The following is a 21,766-nucleotide window of genomic DNA, read 5'->3' on the forward strand; positions in this document are numbered from 1 at the left end:
TGTAAAGTGTTACCCATATTTAATAGTATATATCTCCAGATACTGATATGGGATTATTGTAAAGTGTTACCCATATTTAATAGCATATATCACTAGATACTGATATGAGATTATTGAAAAGTGTTACCCATATTTAATAGTATATATCTCCAGATACTGATATGGGATTATTGTAAAGTGTTACCCATATTTAATAGTATATATCTCCAGATACTGATATGGGATTATTGTAAAGTGTTACCCATATTTAATGGTATATATCACCAGATACTGATATGGGATTATTGTAAAGTGTTACCCATATTTAATAGTATATATTTCCAGATACTGATATGGGATTATTGTAAAGTGTTACCCATATTTAATAGTATATATCTCCAGATACAGATATGGGATTATTATAAAGTGTTACCCATATTTAATAGTATATATCTCCAGATACTGATATGGGATTATTGTAAAGTGTTACCCATATTTAATAGTATATATCACCAGATACTGATATGGGATTATTGTAAAGTGTTACCCATATTTAATAGTATATATCTCCAGATACTGATATGGGATTATTGTAAAGTGTTACCCATATTTAATAGTATATATCTCCAGATACTGATATGGGATTATTGTAAAGTGTTACCCATATTTAATAGTATATATCACCAGATACTGATATGGGATTATTGAAAAGTGTTACCCATATTTAATAGCATATATCACTAGATACTGATATGAGATTATTGAAAAGTGTTACCCATATTTAATAGTATATATCTCCAAATACTGATATGGGATTATTGTAAAGTGTTACCCATATTTAATAGTATATATCTCCAGATACTGATATGGGATTATTGTAAAGTGTTACCCATCTTTAATAGTATATATCTCCAGATACTGATATGGGATTATTGAAAAGTGTTACCCATATTTAATAGTATATATCTCCAGATACTGATATGGGTTTTGGGAAAGCATATGACTTCTGATCTCAGTTTATGATTCATGGCTTAAAATATTTATGATATCTCCACTGCCATACATATGTATTTGTTATTCAATCTATGCAATATAACAGCATTAATATATCCAGTATGTTGACAAGGTTTTAATATATACAGTATGTTGACAAGGTTTTAATAAATACAGTATGTTGACAAGATATTAATATATACAGTATGTTGACAAGGTATTAATATATACAATATGTTGACAAGGTTTTAATATATACAGTATGTTGACAAGGTATTAATATATACAATATGTTGACAAGGTTTTAATATATACAGTATGTTGACAAGGTATTAATATATACAATATGTTGACAAGGTTTTAATAAATACAGTATGTTGACAAGATATTAATATATACAGTATGTTGACAAGGTATTAATATATACAATATGTTGACAAGGTTTTAATAAATACAGTATGTTGACAAGATATTAATATATACAATGTGTTGACAAGGTTTTAATAAATACAGTATTGTCACAAGGTAATAATATATACAGTATGTGGTCAAGATATTTATACATACAGTATGTTGACAAGGTTTTAATAAATACAGTATGTTGACAAGATATTAATATATACAGTATGGTGACAATATATTAATATATACAGTAAAGATATTAATATATACAGTATGTTGACAAGATATTAATATATACAGTATGTTGACAATATATTAATATATACAGTATGTTGACAAGATATTAATATATACAGTATGTTGACAAGATATTAATATAAACAGTATGTTGACAATATATTAATATATACAGTATGTTGACAAGGTAATAATATATACAGTATGTTGACAAGATATTAATATATACAGTATGTTGACAAGATATTAATATATACAGTATGTTGACAAGATATTAATATATACAGTATGTTGACAAGGTTTTAATAAATACAGTATGTTGACAAGATATTAATATATACAATGTGTTGACAAGGTTTTAATAAATACAGTATTGTCACAAGGTAATAATATATACAGTATGTGGTCAAGATATTTATACATACAGTATGTTGACAAGGTTTTAATAAATACAGTATGTTGACAAGATATTAATATATACAGTATGGTGACAATATATTAATATATACAGTAAAGATATGAATATATACAGTATGTTGACAAGATATTAATATATACAGTATGTTGACAATATATTAATATATACAGTATGTTGACAAGATATTAATATATACAGTATGTTGACAAGATATTAATATAAACAGTATGTTGACAATATATTAATATATACAGTATGTTGACAAGGTAATAATATATACAGTATGTTGACAAGATATTAAATATACAGTATGTTGACAAGATATTAATATATACAGTATGTTGACAATATATGAATATATACAGTATGTGGTCAAGATATTAATATATACTGTATGTTGACAAGGTAATAATATATACAGTATGGTGACAAGGTAATAATATGTACAGTATGTTGACAATATATTAATATATACAGTATGTTGACAAGATATTAATATATACAGTATGTTGACAAGGTAATAATATATACAGTATGGTGACAAGGTAATAATATATACAGTATGTGGTCAAGATATTAACATAGCGTGCGTTGACAAGGTGTGACTGTCTGTGTCAAAATAAACCACATGAAATGCTTAAAGGGGCATTCTTTGGACTTTTAAATGACTTACATTATTGTTGATTGAATCTGACACTTCCCCTTTAATGTTCTGTCCTTTGGTTATAATGTCATTAGTAGACCTCCCATCCATACAGCAACAACTATAATGTAGGAGCACAAATAACATATCACTATAGAAACCACAACTACAGAGCTATAGCTCGTGGCTTGTCTGCGGCGTCCACATCTAACTCGGCATTGCACATCGTTCCTTCATTATCGAAATCAATTACTTCACTGGCCTTTTTTGGGCATGTTTAGTTTTTTTCTGATTGCTAATTTCTCATTTCCCATAAAGAGCGACAAGAATCACCTGTGGACAATGTACCATACTGCAACCTATACTAACTACACTCTTATTTTCCTATGCTGTGGATGTTGTCAAGATCGATTGAATTGTCCTCAGATTACCCTGCACACTACTATATCAAACCATCTCTTCATTCCTTACCCTAAAGTCTATATCCAGGATCATGTGATACAGGAAGCGGCTACATGTTTACATCACCCATTTACATTTTAATCTGCATGTATTTTACAAGTAAGAATTTGATGTCTTTGAAAACTGATCAGCAGTGGCAGCTCATCGACCTTGACGGATCATCACTCACGCTGCGTTTCTACCAGTATGAGGAGGACTGAACGGAGAGAATCATTATTCTGCATGGTTGAGTGCCTGCATTGAGAGATAGAGCCTCTTTCCCTATGGGATGCCGTGAGACGTGGTGGGGGGATGACAGTAGTGTGTAGGCAGATGTGATGTGATGTGTGTTTGTGTGTGTGTGTGCATCTTGTATGATAGCATAGCGTGAGGCTTTCGGTGAGGAACCCTACTTCTAGAGATGGAGGATATAGTGCTGTCGTTCTTTTCTTCCCTTCCTCAGAGAAGAGATGATTTACTTGGTTAAGCTGTGACCTCATCATGCTGTGTGTATATGATACCCACCCCCTTTTCCCGTTCTCTCCCCCTCCCTTTGGTGAGGGGATGGGGCTGCCTAGTCCAACATTATGGGATGGGCATTTCTGTTTCGGTTCCTCTGTGTGCGTGTGCAGTGAGGACGCGGAGCGAGTGAGCGAGACCAAGAAGACAAGCGAGGGAGGGAGCGCATGTCATGTATGTGCTTTAACTGAGCTAACAGGGAGCAGCAGGAGGAACATCAGCTGAAACAGAGAGAGATACATAGAGAGAGAGAGAGAGACATAGAGAGAGAGAGAGAGTGTGTGTGTGTGAGAGAGAGAGAGAGAGAGACAGAGAGAGAGAGAGAGAGACAGAGAGAGACAGAGGGAGAGAGAGGGAGAGAGAGAGCCATAGAGAGAAAGAGAGAGAGAGAGACATAGAGAGAGAGAGGGAGAGAGAGGGAGAGAGAGAGCCATAGAGAGAAAGAGAGAGAGAGAGAGAGACAGAGAGAAGAGGGGCATAGAGAGAGAGAGTTGGAGGGAGGAGGAAAATAATCCCAGGCACAGGGAGACAAAAGCTGCAGAGAGAGAGAAGACTGTTACCTTCTTGCCCTCCACTAAAAGAACAACGGAGGAGGAGGAGGAAGAAGACAAAAGGAGGAGGGAGGCGTACAGTACTGAACATACTGGAACTGAATTCATAGGCTCCTTTTTCATTACCCTCCTCCATGTTTTAGGGGGATTCTACACTAGTGCATTTGACTGCTGCCTTCTTCTTCATCTCTAAAAAGAAAGAAAGAGAGGAGGATGTCGGGGAAGAAAGAGTTTGACGTGAAACAGATCCTCAGGCTGCGTTGGCGCTGGTTTAGTCATTCATCCCAGAGTTCTGCCGGTGGAGGAGGAGGAGGAGGAGGAGGTGGAGGAGGAGGTGTAGGAGGAGGAGGAGGAGTAGGATACCTCCAGGGGAGCTTTGATCACAGAGGGACCCCAGTCCAGGGCAGGCTGAAGAGTCACTCCCGGGACAGAGGTGGCAGCGGAGGGGGACTCTGGAAGCAGAACAGCAACAGTCCGGTCCATAGTATCCTGGCCCCCACGCCTGTCTATGTCAGAGCCAGTAATCAATCATGGCACCAGCAGAACATTATTCAGCACCTGCAGCAGCAAGGTGGCCACGAGCTGCCTAAGAACAGCAGCTCACCTAACAACACCAGGAAAGAGGACTGCTCCAAGAGCAGCCGGGAGAATGTGAAGAGTGTAGAGGAGTCCTCGGAGACGGAAGCAAGACACAGGTATGGCAACGCAAGAGACACGTACGGATGGAACTGAGTCGAAAACAATCATAGTCAGATTAAGAACCAAGTTCGGTAAAGCCAGAGGCAGTTGTATTTTCCAAGAGGTGACTGCTTTAGCACCTTGTTTACATCCATAGCAGGCCAGTGGTGTAAATGACTTAATAAGTAAAACTACTGGAAAGTATTACTTACAGTATATTGTTTTCTGGGGTATCTGTACTTCACGTTACTATTTATATTGTTGACAACTTTTACTTTTACTTCACTACATTCCAAAAGAAAATAATGTATTTTTTTTTACTTCATACATTTCCCCTGACACCCAAAAGTACTTGTTACATTTTGAATGCTTAGCAGGACACGAAAACGATCTAATTCGCACACTTACCAAGAGAACATCCCTGGTCATTCCTACACATGCGTCATTTGTAAATGATGTCTGTGTTGGAGTGTGCCCCTGGCTTTCCATAAATAAATAAAAACTAGAAAATGGTGCCGCCTGGTTTGCTTAATATTTTATTAATGATATATTATATTGTAATTATATATTTATTATATATTTATTAATAGATTTTGAAATGACTTACACTTTTAGCAATTACATTTACTTTGAATACTTTAGTGTATTTAAAACCAAATACTTTAAGATTTTTTATTAATTTTTCCTGGTTGACTTTCACTTTTACTTGAGTCATTTTCTATGAAGGTACCTTTACTTTTACTCATGTGTGACATTTGGATACTTTTTCCACCACTGCAGTAAGCTAGGTTCACAAAACAAGTCTGCATTGACACATTGCAAAACGTTAGCCTGCCATTATTCCAAATAGGTGAAAGCCTAAATTGAGTTGCATTATTTTGTGAGTCCATTTTTGTAACGTTTGTTTCATTATTACGATACTTATTGTCAGTCAAATACAAATAGAATTATCAGATTTTATTTTGTATTTTGTTGTTTTATTTATGGGTCATTTTCAGCATGAGTTACCATTGTATATGGATACAGTTCCCCATGATTATAAACTATAAAGTTCCCCATGATCAACTATACAGTTCCCCATGATGATCAACTATACAGTTCACCATGATTAACTATACAGTTCCCCATGATGATAAACTATACAGTTCCCCATGATTAACTATACAGTTCCCCATGATGATTAATTATACAGTTCCCCATGATTAACTATACAGTTCCCCATGATGATTAACTAGACAGTTCCCCATGATGATTAACTATACAGTTCACCATGATTAACTATACAGTTCCCCATGATTAACTATACAGTTCACCATGATTAACTATACAGTTCCCCATGATGATTAACTATACAGTTCTCCATGAGGATTAACTATACAGTTCCCCATGATTAACTATACAGTTCCCCATGATTAACTATACAGTTCCCCATGATTAACTATACAGTTCCCCATGATTAACTACACAGTTGCCCCGTGATTAACTATACAGTTCCCCATGATTTACTATACAGTTCCCCATGATGATGAACTATACAGTTCCCCATAATTAACTATACAGTCCCCCATGATGATTAACTATACAGTTCACCATGATTAACTAAACAGTTCCCCATGATGATTAACTATACAGTTCCCCATTTTGATTAACTATACAGTTCACCATGATTAACTATACAGTTCCCCATGATGATTAACTATACAGTTCCCCATGATGATTTACTATACAGTTCACCATGATTAACTATACAGTTCCCCATGATTAACTATACAGTTCCCCATGATGATTAACTATACAGTTCATCATGATGATTAACTATACAGTTCACCATGATGATGAACTAGACAGTTCCCCATAATTAACTATACAGTTCCCCATGATTAACTATACAGTTCCCCATGATGATTAACTATACAGTTCATCATGATGATTAACTATACAGTTCCCCATGATGATTAACTACACAGTTGCCCCGTGATTAACTATACAGTTCCCCATGATTAACTATAAAGTCCCCCATGATGATTAACTATACAGTTCCCCATGATGATTAACTATACAGTTCACCATGATGATTAACTATACAGTTCCCCATGATGATTAACTATACAGTTCCCCATGATGATTAACTATACAGTTCCCCATGATGATTAACTATACAGTTCCCCATGATGATTAACTATATAGTTCCCCATGATTAACTATACAGTTCACCATCATGATTAACTATACAGTTCCCCATGATGATTAACTATACAGTTCCCCATGATGATTAACTATACAGTTCACCATGATGATTAACTATACAGTTCAACATGATGATTAACTATACAGTTCAACATGATGATTAACTACACAGTTCCCCATGATGATTAACTATACAGTTCCCCATGATGATTAACTATACAGTTCACCATGATTAACTACACAGTTCCCCATGATGATTAACTATACAGTTCCCCATGATTAACTATACAGTTCCCCATGATTAACTATACAGTTCCCCATGATGAACTATACAGTTCCCCATGATGATTAACTATACAGTTCACCTTGATTATTTATACAGTTCCCCATGATTAACTATACAGTTCTCCATGATGATTAACTATACAGTTCCCCATGATGATTAACTATACAGTTCACCTTGATTATTTATACAGTTCCCCATGATTATTTATACAGTTCCCCATAATTAACTATACAGTTCACCATGATGATTAACTATACAGTTCCCCATGATGATTAACTATACAGTTCCCCATGACTAATTATACAGTTCCCCATGATTAACTATACAGTTCCCCATTTTGATTAACTATACAGTTCACCATGATTAACTATACAGTTCCCCATGATGATTAACTATACAGTCCCCCATGATTAACTATACAGTTCCCCATGATGATTAACTATACAGTTCATCATGATGATTAACTATACAGTTCACCATGATGATGAACTAGACAGTTCCCCATAATTAACTATACAGTTCCCCATGATTAACTATACAGTTCCCCATGATGATTAACTATACAGTTCATCATGATGATTAACTATACAGTTCCCCATGATGATTAACTACACAGTTGCCCCGTGATTAACTATACAGTTCCCCATGATTAACTATAAAGTCCCCCATGATGATTAACTATACAGTTCCCCATGATGATTAACTATATAGTTCCCCATGATTAACTATACAGTTCACCATCATGATGAACTAGACAGTTCCCCATAATTAACTATACAGTTCACCATGATGATTAACTATACAGTTCACCATGATTAACTACACAGTTCCCCATGATGATTAACTATACAGTTCCCCATGATTAACTATACAGTTCCCCATGATTAACTATACAGTTCCCCATGATTAACTATACAGTTCCCCATGATTAACTATACAGTTCTCCATGATGATTAACTATACAGTTAACCATGATTAACTATACAGTTCCCCATGATTAACTATACAGTTCCCCATGATTAACTATACAGTTCCCCATGATGATTAACTATACAGTTCACCTTGATTATTTATACAGTTCCCCGTGATTAACTATACAGTTCTCCATGATGATTAACTATACAGTTCCCCATGATGATTAACTATACAGTTCACCTTGATTATTTATACAGTTCCCCATGATTATTTATACAGTTCCCCATAATTAACTATACAGTTCACCATGATGATTAACTATACAGTTCCCCATGATGATTAACTATACAGTTCCCCATGACTAATTATACAGTTCCCCATGATTAACTATACAGTTCCCCATGATGATTAACTATACAGTTCCCCATGATGATTAACTATACAGTTCATCATGATGATTAACTATACAATTCCCCATGATTATTTATACAGTTCCCCATAATTAACTATACAGTTCACCATGATGATTAACTATACAGTTCCCCATGATGATTAACTATACAGTTCCCCATGACTAACTATACAGTTCCCCATGATGATTAACTATACAGTTCCCCATGATGATTAACTATACAGTTCCCCATGATGATTAACTATACAGTTGACCATGATTAACTATACAGTTCCCCATGATTAACTATACAATTCACCATGATTAACTATACAGTTCCCCATGATTAACTACACAGTTCACCATGATTAACTATACAGTTCCCCATGATGATTAACTATACAGTTCCCCATGTTGATTAACTATACAGTTCCCCATGATGATTAACTATACAGTTCCCCATGATGATTAACTATACAGTTCACCATGATTAACTACACAGTTCCCCATGATTAACTATACAGTTCCCCATGATGATTAACTATACAGTTCCCCATGATGATTAACTATACAATTCACCATGATTAACTACACAGTTCCCCATGATTAACTATACAGTTCCCCATGATTAACTATACAGTTCCCCATGATTAACTATACAGTTCCCCATGATGATTAACTATACAGTTCCCCATGATTAACTATACAGTTCCCCATGATGATTAATTATACAGTTCCACATGATGATTAACTATACAGTTCCCCATGATGATTAACTTTACAGTTCCCCATGATGATTAACTATACAGTTCACCATGATGATTAATTATACAGTTCGCCATGATTAACTATACAGTTCCCCATGATTAACTACACAGTTCCACATGATGATTAACTATACAGTTCACCATGATTAACTATACAGTTCCCCATGATTAACTACACAGTTCCACATGATGATTAACTATACAGTTCCCCATGATTAACTATACAGTTCCACATGATGATTAACTATACAGTTCCCCATGATTAACTACACAGTTCCACATGATGATTAACTACACAGTTCACCATGATTAACTATACAGTGCCCCATGATTAACTATACAGTTCCACATGATGATTAACTATACAATTCCCCATGATTAACTACACAGTTCACCATGATTAACTATACAGTTCCCCATGATTAACTATACCGTTCCCCATGATTAACTATACAGTTCCCCATGATTAACTATACAGTTCCACATGATGATTAACTATACAGTTCCCCATGATTAACTATACAGTTCCCCATGATTAACTATACAGTTCACCATGATTAACTACACAGTTCACCATGATTAACTTTACAGTTCCTCATGATTAACTATACAGTAGCTAATAAATGAGCTGTGTAGCTACTGAAGCCCAACTGGTACAGCTGCCTTTATAACTCACCTGGGGCGTAGTTCACTCACACTCTATAGGACAAAGATACACAAACCAATAGAATATCTTAAAATTATTCATTGGATGTTACAGTCGTCATGCATGGTATCACAGACGACTTTGTGCTTTTGTACAGATAAGGCTTCCTAAGCCTTTTGCTTTATTCCTGTGAGAATAAAGAAGTATATATATATTCAGTTTGACTCAACACGGTCCTCAGCTCAGACAACAGCAGCAACAGAGACGTTAGTGCACGTTTTAATGTATTCATCCTGTGAGTTAAAGTGGTTACAGGACAAACACCCATTACATCAGAGAGAGGAGAGAACACAGTCACAGGCAGACAGACAGGCTTTAGAAAACAGAAAGAGAGAGAGGAGAGAACACAGTCACAGGTAGACAGACATGCTTTAGAAAACAGAAAGAGATAGAGGAGAGCGCACAGTAACAGGCAGACAGGCAGACAGACAGGCAGAGAGAGAGAGAGAGAGAGAGAGAGAGAGAGAGAGAGAGAGAGAGAGAGAAAGAATAAAGGCAGACAGACAGGCCTTATAAAACAGTGAGAGAGAGAGGGAGAATACAAGCAGACAGACAGGCCTTATGAAACAGTGAGAGAGAGAAAAGAGAAGGACAAATGCATGAATATTAATTATCCACACTAGAGGATCAAAATATGACAGTTCTTATGAAAAGAGGTTTTTTCAATTGTTCTCCAGAATCATAGTAATGTCTCAGATTGTGATGTTAAACTCCCACTCCCATATATCTTTTTTATGCTTTATCCGTTTGCTAGTTCCTCTCTGGCATATATTTTTTTTCCGTAAAGTAACCTATAAAAGGATCATGTTCATATATACACTTGGGAGTTTGTGGGTGTGTTATCTTGTGTTGCTGAGTACAACCTTTAGCTCATTTTATATTCCAGGTGATTTCTGGGGTGATATCTTGTTCTGCTTGTGTTGTCGCAGGGACGTTAACAGGTGTTGCTATTGAAAGGTAAGCACTAAAGGCCAATCAGAGATGAAGAGGATCTGTTTCCCTTTAATCCTCTACGAGGTTTGGTTGCTGCTAACGTGCGCTACTGTGACTAGAATGACGTTGTGTACAACGGTTTGATACATTCACCTCTGAAGGTAAATAATGTAAATAATGTACCTACATTTAGTGATCTTGGGGCGGCGGGTAGCCTGGTGGTTAGAGCGTTAGGTCTCATAACCGAAAAGGTTGCAAGATCGAATCCCAGAGCTGACAAGGTAAAAATCTGTCGTTCTGCCCCTGAACAAGACAGTTAACACACTGTTCCTGGGCCGTCATTGAAAATAAGAATTTGTTCTTAACTGACTTGCCTAGTTAAAAAAAGGTTATTTAAAAAATTATCTTGCTCTGATTGGTCATCCTGAGGGTCCCAGAGATAAAATGTAACATTGTTTTAAAAAAATTAATAAAATCAATTTTAAGTTCAAAAGTAGGACCTGGGGTCTAACAGTAATAGTGTTACCAATATTAATAGAATGTTACCAATATTAATAGTGTTACCAATATTAATGGTGTTACCAATATTAATAGTGTTACCAATATTAATGGTGTTACCAATATTAATGGTGTTACCAATATTAATAGTGTTACCAATATTAATGGTGTTACCAATATTAATGGTGTTACCAATATTAATGGTGTTACCAATATTAATGGTGTTACCAATATTAATGGTGTTACCAATATTAATGGTGTTACCAATATTAATGGTGTTACCAATATTAATAGACTGTTACCAATATTAATAGACTGTTACCAATATTAATAGTGTTACCAATATTAATAGACTGTTACCAATATTAATAGACTGTTACCAATATTAATGGACTGTTACCAATATTAATAGTGTTACCAATATTAATAGACTGTTACCAATATTAATAGACTGTTACCAATATTAATAGTGTTACCAATATTAATAGTGTTACCAATATTAATAGACTGTTACCAATATTAATAGACTGTTACCAATATTAATAGTGTTACCAATATTAATAGACTGTTACCAATATTAATAGACTGTTACCAATATTAATAGACTGTTACCAATATTAATAGACTGTTACCAATATTAATAGACTGTTACCAATATTAATAGTGTTACCAATATTAATAGACTGTTACCAATATTAATAGACTGTTACCAATATTAATAGACTGTTACCAATATTAATAGACTGTTACCAATATTAATAGACTGTTACCAATATTAATAGACTGTTACCAATATTAATAGTGTTACCAATATTAATAGACTGTTACCAATATTAATAGACTGTTACCAATATTAATAGACTGTTACCAATATTAATGGTGTTACCAATATTAATAGTGTTACCAATATTAATAGACTGTTACCAATATTAATAGACTGTTACCAATATTAATGGTGTTACCAATATTAATAGACTGTTACCAATATTAATAGACTGTTACCAATATTAATAGACTGTTACCAATATTAATAGACTGTTACCAATATTAATAGACTGTTACCAATATTAATAGACTGTTACCAATATTAATAGACTGTTACCAATATTAATAGACTGTTACCAATATTAATAGACTGTTACCAATATTAATAGTGTTACCAATATTAATAGACTGTTACCAATATTAATAGACTGTTACCAATATTAATAGACTGTTACCAATATTAATAGACTGTTACCAATATTAATAGTGTTACCAATATTAATAGACTGTTACCAATATTAATAGACTGTTACCAATATTAATGGTGTTACCAATATTAATAGTGTTACCAATATTAATAGACTGTTACCAATATTAATAGACTGTTACCAATATTAATAGACTGTTACCAATATTAATAGACTGTTACCAATATTAATAGACTGTTACCAATATTAATGGTGTTACCAATATTAATAGACTGTTACCAATATTAATAGACTGTTACCAATATTAATAGACTGTTACCAATATTAATAGTGTTACCAATATTAATAGACTGTTACCAATATTAATAGACTGTTACCAATATTAATAGACTGTTACCAATATTAATAGACTGTTACCAATATTAATAGACTGTTACCAATATTAATAGACTGTTACCAATATTAATAGTGTTAACAATATTAATAGACTGTTACCAATATTAATGGACTGTTACCAATATTAATAGACTGTTACCAATATTAATAGTGTTACCAATATTAATAGACTGTTACCAATATTAATAGTGTTACCAATATTAATAGTGTTACCAATATTAATGGACTGTTACCAATATTAATAGACTGTTACCAATATTAATAGACTGTTACCAATATTAATAGACTGTTACCAATATTAATAGACTGTTACCAATATTAATAGACTGTTACCAATATTAATAGTGTTACCAATATTAATAGACTGTTACCAATATTAATAGACTGTTACCAATATTAATAGACTGTTACCAATATTAATAGACTGTTACCAATATTAATAGTGTTACCAATATTAATAGACTGTTACCAATATTAATAGACTGTTATCAATATTAATGGTGTTACCAATATTAATAGTGTTACCAATATTAATAGACTGTTACCAATATTAATAGACTGTTACCAATATTAATAGACTGTTACCAATATTAATAGACTGTTACCAATATTAATAGACTGTTACCAATATTAATGGTGTTACCAATATTAATAGACTGTTACCAATATTAATAGACTGTTACCAATATTAATAGACTGTTACCAATATTAATAGTGTTACCAATATTAATAGACTGTTACCAATATTAATAGACTGTTACCAATATTAATAGACTGTTACCAATATTAATAGACTGTTACCAATATTAATAGACTGTTACCAATATTAATAGACTGTTACCAATATTAATAGTGTTAACAATATTAATAGACTGTTACCAATATTAATGGACTGTTACCAATATTAATAGACTGTTACCAATATTAATAGACTGTTACCAATATTAATAGTGTTACCAATATTAATAGACTGTTACCAATATTAATAGTGTTACCAATATTAATAGTGTTACCAATATTAATGGACTGTTACCAATATTAATAGACTGTTACCAATATTAATAGACTGTTACCAATATTAATGGACTGTTACCAATATTAATAGACTGTTACCAATATTAATGGTGTTACCAATATTAATAGTGTTACCAATATTAATAGACTGTTACCAATATTAATAGACTGTTACCAATATTAATAGACTGTTACCAATATTAATAGACTGTTACCAATATTAATAGACTGTTACCAATATTAATGGTGTTACCAATATTAATAGACTGTTACCAATATTAATAGACTGTTACCAATATTAATAGACTGTTACCAATATTAATAGTGTTACCAATATTAATAGACTGTTACCAATATTAATAGACTGTTACCAATATTAATAGACTGTTACCAATATTAATAGACTGTTACCAATATTAATAGACTGTTACCAATATTAATAGACTGTTACCAATATTAATAGTGTTAACAATATTAATAGACTGTTACCAATATTAATGGACTGTTACCAATATTAATAGACTGTTACCAATATTAATAGTGTTACCAATATTAATAGACTGTTACCAATATTAATAGTGTTACCAATATTAATAGTGTTACCAATATTAATGGACTGTTACCAATATTAATAGACTGTTACCAATATTAATAGACTGTTACCAATATTAATGGACTGTTACCAATATTAATAGACTGTTACCAATATTAATGGTGTTACCAATATTAATAGTGTTACCAATATTAATAGACTGTTACCAATATTAATAGACTGTTACCAATATTAATAGACTGTTACCAATATTAATAGACTGTTACCAATATTAATGGTGTTACCAATATTAATAGTGTTACCAATATTAATAGACTGTTACCAATATTAATAGACTGTTACCAATATTAATAGACTGTTACCAATATTAATAGACTGTTACCAATATTAATAGTGTTACCAATATTAATAGACTGTTACCAATATTAATAGACTGTTACCAATATTAATAGTGTTACCAATATTAATAGACTGTTACCAATATTAATAGACTGTTACCAATATTAATGGTGTTACCAATATTAATAGTGTTACCAATATTAATAGACTGTTACCAATATTAATAGACTGTTACCAATATTAATAGACTGTTACCAATATTAATAGACTGTTACCAATATTAATGGTGTTACCAATATTAATGGTGTTACCAATATTAATAGACTGTTACCAATATTAATAGACTGTTACCAATATTAATAGACTGTTACCAATATTAATAGACTGTTACCAATATTAATAGACTGTTACCAATATTAATAGACTGTTACCAATATTAATAGACTGTTACCAATATTAATAGACTGTTACCAATATTAATAGACTGTTACCAATATTAATAGACTGTTACCAATATTAATGGTGTTACCAATATTAATAGACTGTTACCAATATTAATAGACTGTTACCAATATTAATAGACTGTTACCAATATTAATAGACTGTTACCAATATTAATAGACTGTTACCAATATTAATAGACTGTTACCAATATTAATAGACTGTTACCAATATTAATAGACTGTTACCAATATTAATAGACTGTTACCAATATTAATAGTGTTACCAATATTAATAGACTGTTACCAATATTAATAGTGTTACCAATATTAATAGACTGTTACCAATATTAATAGACTGTTACCAATATTAATAGACTGTTACCAATATTAATAGACTGTTACCAATATTAATAGACTGTTACCAATATTAATGGTGTTACCAATATTAATAGACTGTTACCAATATTAATAGACTGTTACCAATATTAATAGACTGTTACCAATATTAATAGACTGTTACCAATATTAATGGTGTTACAAACAGTAATAGTGTTACCAATATTAATAGTGTTACAAACAGTAATAGTGTTACCAATATTAATAGACTGTTACCAATATTAATAGACTGTTACCAATATTAATGGTGTTACCAATATTAATAGTGTTACAAACAGTAATAGTGTTACCAATATTAATAGTGTTACAAACAGTAATAGTGTTACCAATATTAATAGACTGTTACCAATATTAATAGACTGTTACCAATATTAATGGTGTTACCAATATTAATAGTGTTACAAACAGTAATAGTGTTACCAATATTAATAGTGTTACAAACAGTAATAGTGTTACCAATATTAATAGACTGTTACCAATATTAATAGACTGTTACCAATATTAATGGTGTTACCAATATTAATAGACTGTTACCAATATTAATAGACTGTTACCAATATTAATGGTGTTACCAATATTAATAGTGTTACAAACAGTAATAGTGTTACCAATATTAATAGTGTTACAAACAGTAATAGTGTTACCAATATTAATAGACTGTTACCAATATTAATAGACTGTTACCAATATTAATGGTGTTACCAATATTAATAGTGTTACCAATATTAATATAATTTTTACCATTATCAATAGACTGTTACCAATATCAATAGACTGTTACCAATATCAATAGACTGTTACCAATATCAATAGAGTGTTACCAATATGAATAGACTGTTACCAATATCAATAGACTGTTACCAATATTAATAGAGTGTTACCAATATCAATAGACTGTTACCAATATCAATAGACTGTTACCAATATTAATAGAGTGTTACCAATATTAATAGTGTTAACAATATTTTTTGAGTTACCAATATTAACAGACTGTTACCAATATTAATAGTGTTACCAATATTAATAGTGTTAACAATATTTTTTGAGTTACCAATATTAACAGACTTACCAATATTAATAGTGTTATGAATATTAGTAGAGTCACCAATATTAATAGAATGCTACCAATATTAATAGTGTTACCAATATTAACAGACTGTTACCAATATTAATAGTCTTACCAATGTTAATAGACTATTACTAATATTAATAGTTTTACCAATATGAATAGTTTTACCAATATTAATAGTGTTACAAACAGTAATAGTGTTACCAGTATCAATAGACTGTTACCAATATTAATACTGTTACCAATATTAATAGACTGTTAACAATATTAATAGAGTTACCAATATTAATAGTTTTACCAATATTAATACAGTTACAGAGTCTACCTCATGCCTTTTGGCGAACACCAAATGTGTTTGCTTATTTGTTTCTTTAAGCAATGGCTTTCTTCTAGCAACTCTTCCGTAAAGCCCAGCTCTGTGGAGTGTACGGGTTTAAATTGGTCCCATGGGCAGATACTCCAGTCTCCACTGTGGAGCTTTGCAGCTCCTTCAGGGTTATCTTTGGTCTTTTTGTTGGCTCTCTGATTAATGCCCTCCTTGCCTGGTCCATGAATTTTGGTGGGCGGCCCTCTCTTGGCAGGTTTGTTGTGGTGCCATATTCTTTCATTTTTTTAATAATGGATTTAATGGTGCTCTGTGGGATGTTCAAAGTTTCTGATATTTTTTTATAACCCAACCCTGATCTGTACTTCTCCACAACTTTGTCCCTGACCTGTTTGGAGAGCTCGTTGGTCTTCATGGTGTTGTTTGCTTGGTGGTGCCCCTTGCTTAGTGGTGTTGCAGACTCTGGGGCCTTTCAGAACAGGTGTATGTATATATATTGAGATCATGTGACAGATCATGTGACACTAAGATTTCCCACAGGTGGACTTTATTTAACTAATTATGTGACTTCTGAAGGTAATTGGTTGCACCAGATCTTATTTAGGGGCTTCATAGCAAAGGGGGTGAATACATATGCACACACCACTTTTTTCGTTTTAGAATTTTTTTGCATTTTATGAGACAATTTTTTTTTCTTTATTTCCTTGGACTATTTTGTGTATGTCCATTACATGAAATTCAAATAAAAAATCAATTTAAATTACAGGTTGTAACGCAACAAAATAGGAAAAACACCAAGGGGGATGAATACTTTTGCAAGGCACTGTACATGTACAAATTACCTCAATTACCACTACTAACCTGTAACCCCGCACATTGACTCGGTACAGGTGCCCCCTCTACATAGGGCTTGTAAGCAAGCATTTCATGTAAAATTCAGCGCATGTGACAAATAACATTTGATTTGAGACATAGACAAATGTTTAAATCACTAACCTAGCTCCTCCTCTCCTCACACAGCACATAGACAGATGTTAAATCACTAACCTAGCTCCTCCTCTCCTCACACAGCACATAGACAGATGTTAAATCACCAACCTAGCTCCTCCTCCCCTCACACAGCACATAGACAGATGTTAAATCACTAACCTAGCTCCTCCTCTCCTCACACAGCACATAGACAGATGTTAAATCACTACCCTAGCTCCTCCTCTCCTCACACAGCACATAGACAGATGTTAAATCACTAACCTAGCTCCTCCTCTCCTCACACAGCACATAGACAGATGTTAAATCACTAACCTAGCTCCTCCTCTCCTCACACAGCACATAGACAGATGTTAAATCACTAACCTAGCTCCTCCTCCTCTCACACAGCACATAGACAGATGTTAAATCACTAACCTAGCTCCTCCTCCCCTCACACAGCACATAGACAGATGTTAAATCACTAACCTAGCTCCTCCTCTCCTCACACAGCACACAGACAGATGTTAAATCACTAACCTAGCTCCTCCTCTCCTCACACAGCACATAGACAGATGTTAAATCACTAACCTAGCTCATCCTCTCCTCACACAGCACATAGACAGATGTTAAATCATTAACCTAGCTCCTCCTCCTCTCACACAGCACATAGACAGATGTTAAATCACTAACCTAGCTCCTCCTCTCCTCACACAGCACATAGACAGATGTTAAATCACTAACCTAGCTCCTCCTCTCCTCACACAGCACATAGACAAATGGTTAAATCACTAACCTAGCTCCTCCTCTCCTCACACTGCACATAGACAGATGTTAAATCACTAACCTAGCTCCTCCTCTCCTCACACAGCACATAGACAGATGTTAAATCACTAACCTAGCTCCTCCTCTCCTCACACAGCACATAGACAGATGTTAAATCACTAACCTAGCTCCTCCTCCCCTCACACTGCACATAGACAGATGTTAAATCACTAACTTAGCTCCTCCTCTCCTCACACAGCACATAGACAGATGTTAAATCACTAACCTAGCTCCTCCTCTCCTCCCAATCCAAATGTATTGGAATTAAACATAAATATAACATTACATGTAGTGTAAATGTAAATATTAACATTGTATATTTTTTATATGAATCAGAAAGCACATATTTAAAAACAAGTTTTCTCTCGGGCTGCATGCTGTTTAATGTAGTGAACTACAGTGCCTTCGGAAATGATCCAAATCCCTTGATTTTTTCCCCCCACATTTTGTTAAGTTACAGCCATTTTCTAAAATGAATAAAATCGTTTTTTTCCCCTCATCAATCTACACACAATACCCCATAGTGATAAAGCAACAACAGGTTTATAAAAATGTTTGCTAATTTATCCTTTACTCAGTACTTTGTTGAACAACCTTTGGCAGCGATTACAGCCTCGAGTCTTCTTGGGTATGACGCTACAAGGTTGGCACACCTGTATTTGGAGAGTTTCTCCCATTCTTCTCTGCAGATCCTCTCAAACTCTGTCAGGTTGGATGGGGAGCGCTGCTGCACAGCTACTATTTTCAGGTCCCTCCAGAGCTGTTCGATAGGGTTCAAGTCCGGGCTCTGGCTGGGCCACTCAAGGACATTCAGAGACTTGTCCATGAAGCCACTCCTGTGTTGTCTTGGCTGTGTGCTTAGGGTCGTTGTCCTGCTGGAAGGCAAACCTTCGCCCCAGTTTGAGGTCCTGAGTGCTCTGGTGCAGGTTTTCATCAAGGATCTCTCTCTCTACTTTGCCTCGATCCTGACGAGTCTCAGTCCCTGCTGCAGAAAACATTCCCACAGCATGATGCTGCTACCTTCATGCTTCACTGTAGGGATGGTGCCAGGGTTTCCTCCAGACGTGACGCTTGGCATTCAGACCAAAGAGTTCAATCTTGGTTTCATCAGATCAGAGAATCTTGTTTCTCATGGTCTGAGATTCTTTAGGTACCTTTTGGCAAACTCCAAGTGGGCTGTCATTTGCCTTTTACTGAGGAGTGGCTTCCGTCTGGCCACTCTAACATAAAGGTGTGATTGGTAGAGTGCTGTGGAGATGGTTGTCCTTCTGGAAGGTTCTTCCATCTCCACAGAGGAGCTCCAGAGCTCTGTTAGAGTGACCAAGCCCCTTCTCCCCCGACTGCTCAGTTTGGCCGGGCGGCCAGCACTAGGAAGAGTCTTGGTGGTTCCAAACTTCTTCCATTTAAGAATGATGGAGGACACTGTGTTCCCTGTACCCTTCCCCAGATCTGTTCCTCAACACAATGACTGTTTCGAAGCTCTACAGACAATTCCTTCGACCTCATGGCTTGGTTTTTGCTCTGACATGCACTAATAACTGTTGGACCTTAAAGAGACAGGGTTGTGCCTTTCTAAATCATGTCCAATCAATTGAATTTACCACAGGTGGACTCCAATGAAGTTGAAGACACATCTCAAGCATGATCAATGGAAACAGGATGCACCTGAGCTCAGTTTTGAACCTCTGTCTTTATCATTATGGGGTATTTTGTGTAGAGTCTTCATGATTTTTATTTATTTAATCCATTTTAGAATAAGGCTGTAACCTAATAAAATGTGGAAAAAGTCAAGGGGTCTGAATAACTTTCTGAAGGTAATTTATATCTAACATGGTAAAGTCTTTGTTGTGCAGATGGTGGGCAGGCAGTACTCTAAGTGAACTATATCTAGTATGGTCAAGTCTCTGGGTAGGCAATGCCGTAGAACTCTTGAACTGCTCGTTCAACGAACTGGTTATTATGTAAATTATCTGGACTCAAACAGAATGGGTCAATCAGGAACAAAAACACAGCTGATTCATTTTTCTCTCGCTGCTTATTGCTATTCTTCCAAGATGAATAAATGGTCCTTGGTGGCTCAGTTCGTTGAGACTGGCGCTTGAAACACCAGGGTTGTGGGTTTGATTCCCGAGTGGAACCATTATGGAAAAAGTTACAAAAAAATGTGTCCACTCATTACTGTAAATTGCTTTGATGAGAGTGTCTGCTAAATTATGTAAATCCCCTGTTACTCTGTGTTATTCTACCATGAGGATCAAATCCCCTGTTACTCTGTGATATTTTATCATGAGGATCAAATCCCCTGTTACTCTGTGTTATTCTATCATGAGGATCAAATCCCCTGTTACTCTGTGATATTTTATCATGAGGATCAAATCCCCTGTTACTCTGTGTTATTCTATCATGAGGATCAAATCCCCTGTTACTCTGTGATATTCTCAATCATCTCTAATGAAATTCCATGAGCTCCCTCAGTGGCCCATGATAAGGGGCCGTTAGTGAACTCCTCAAAAATTCAATGACCTTCCAAGTTGACAGTACAGTGCAGATCAGATAACATAGATATGATGTATTTAAAAAATATATATCTTGTAATATCAAGTCAATAATATCTATCCCAGGATGGAGAGATGAACAGTTGATTGGAGATGTATTTTAATGCATGGTGGAATTTGTCTACTATATATCATTTATTTAACTAGG

The 21,766-nt window shown here is 34.2% G+C and overlaps 1 protein-coding gene across 1 annotated transcript in view; it reads left to right on the top strand.

Annotated features, from left to right (window-relative positions):
- Positions 1-4,055: 4,055 nt before the first annotated feature.
- Positions 4,056-21,766, top strand: part of LOC110504498 (kelch-like protein 4) — a 56,065-nt gene continuing 38,354 nt past the window's right edge. Inside the window, exon 1 of the mRNA XM_036969863.1 lies at positions 4,056-4,878. Within this exon, the coding sequence (XP_036825758.1) occupies positions 4,397-4,878 (482 nt within the window). The 5' untranslated portion in view covers positions 4,056-4,396. The remainder of the gene's footprint in view (positions 4,879-21,766) is intronic.

The sequence above is a fragment of the Oncorhynchus mykiss genome, chromosome 31 (genome assembly GCF_013265735.2).
Source record: "Oncorhynchus mykiss isolate Arlee chromosome 31, USDA_OmykA_1.1, whole genome shotgun sequence".
Lineage (NCBI taxonomy): Eukaryota > Metazoa > Chordata > Actinopteri > Salmoniformes > Salmonidae > Oncorhynchus > Oncorhynchus mykiss.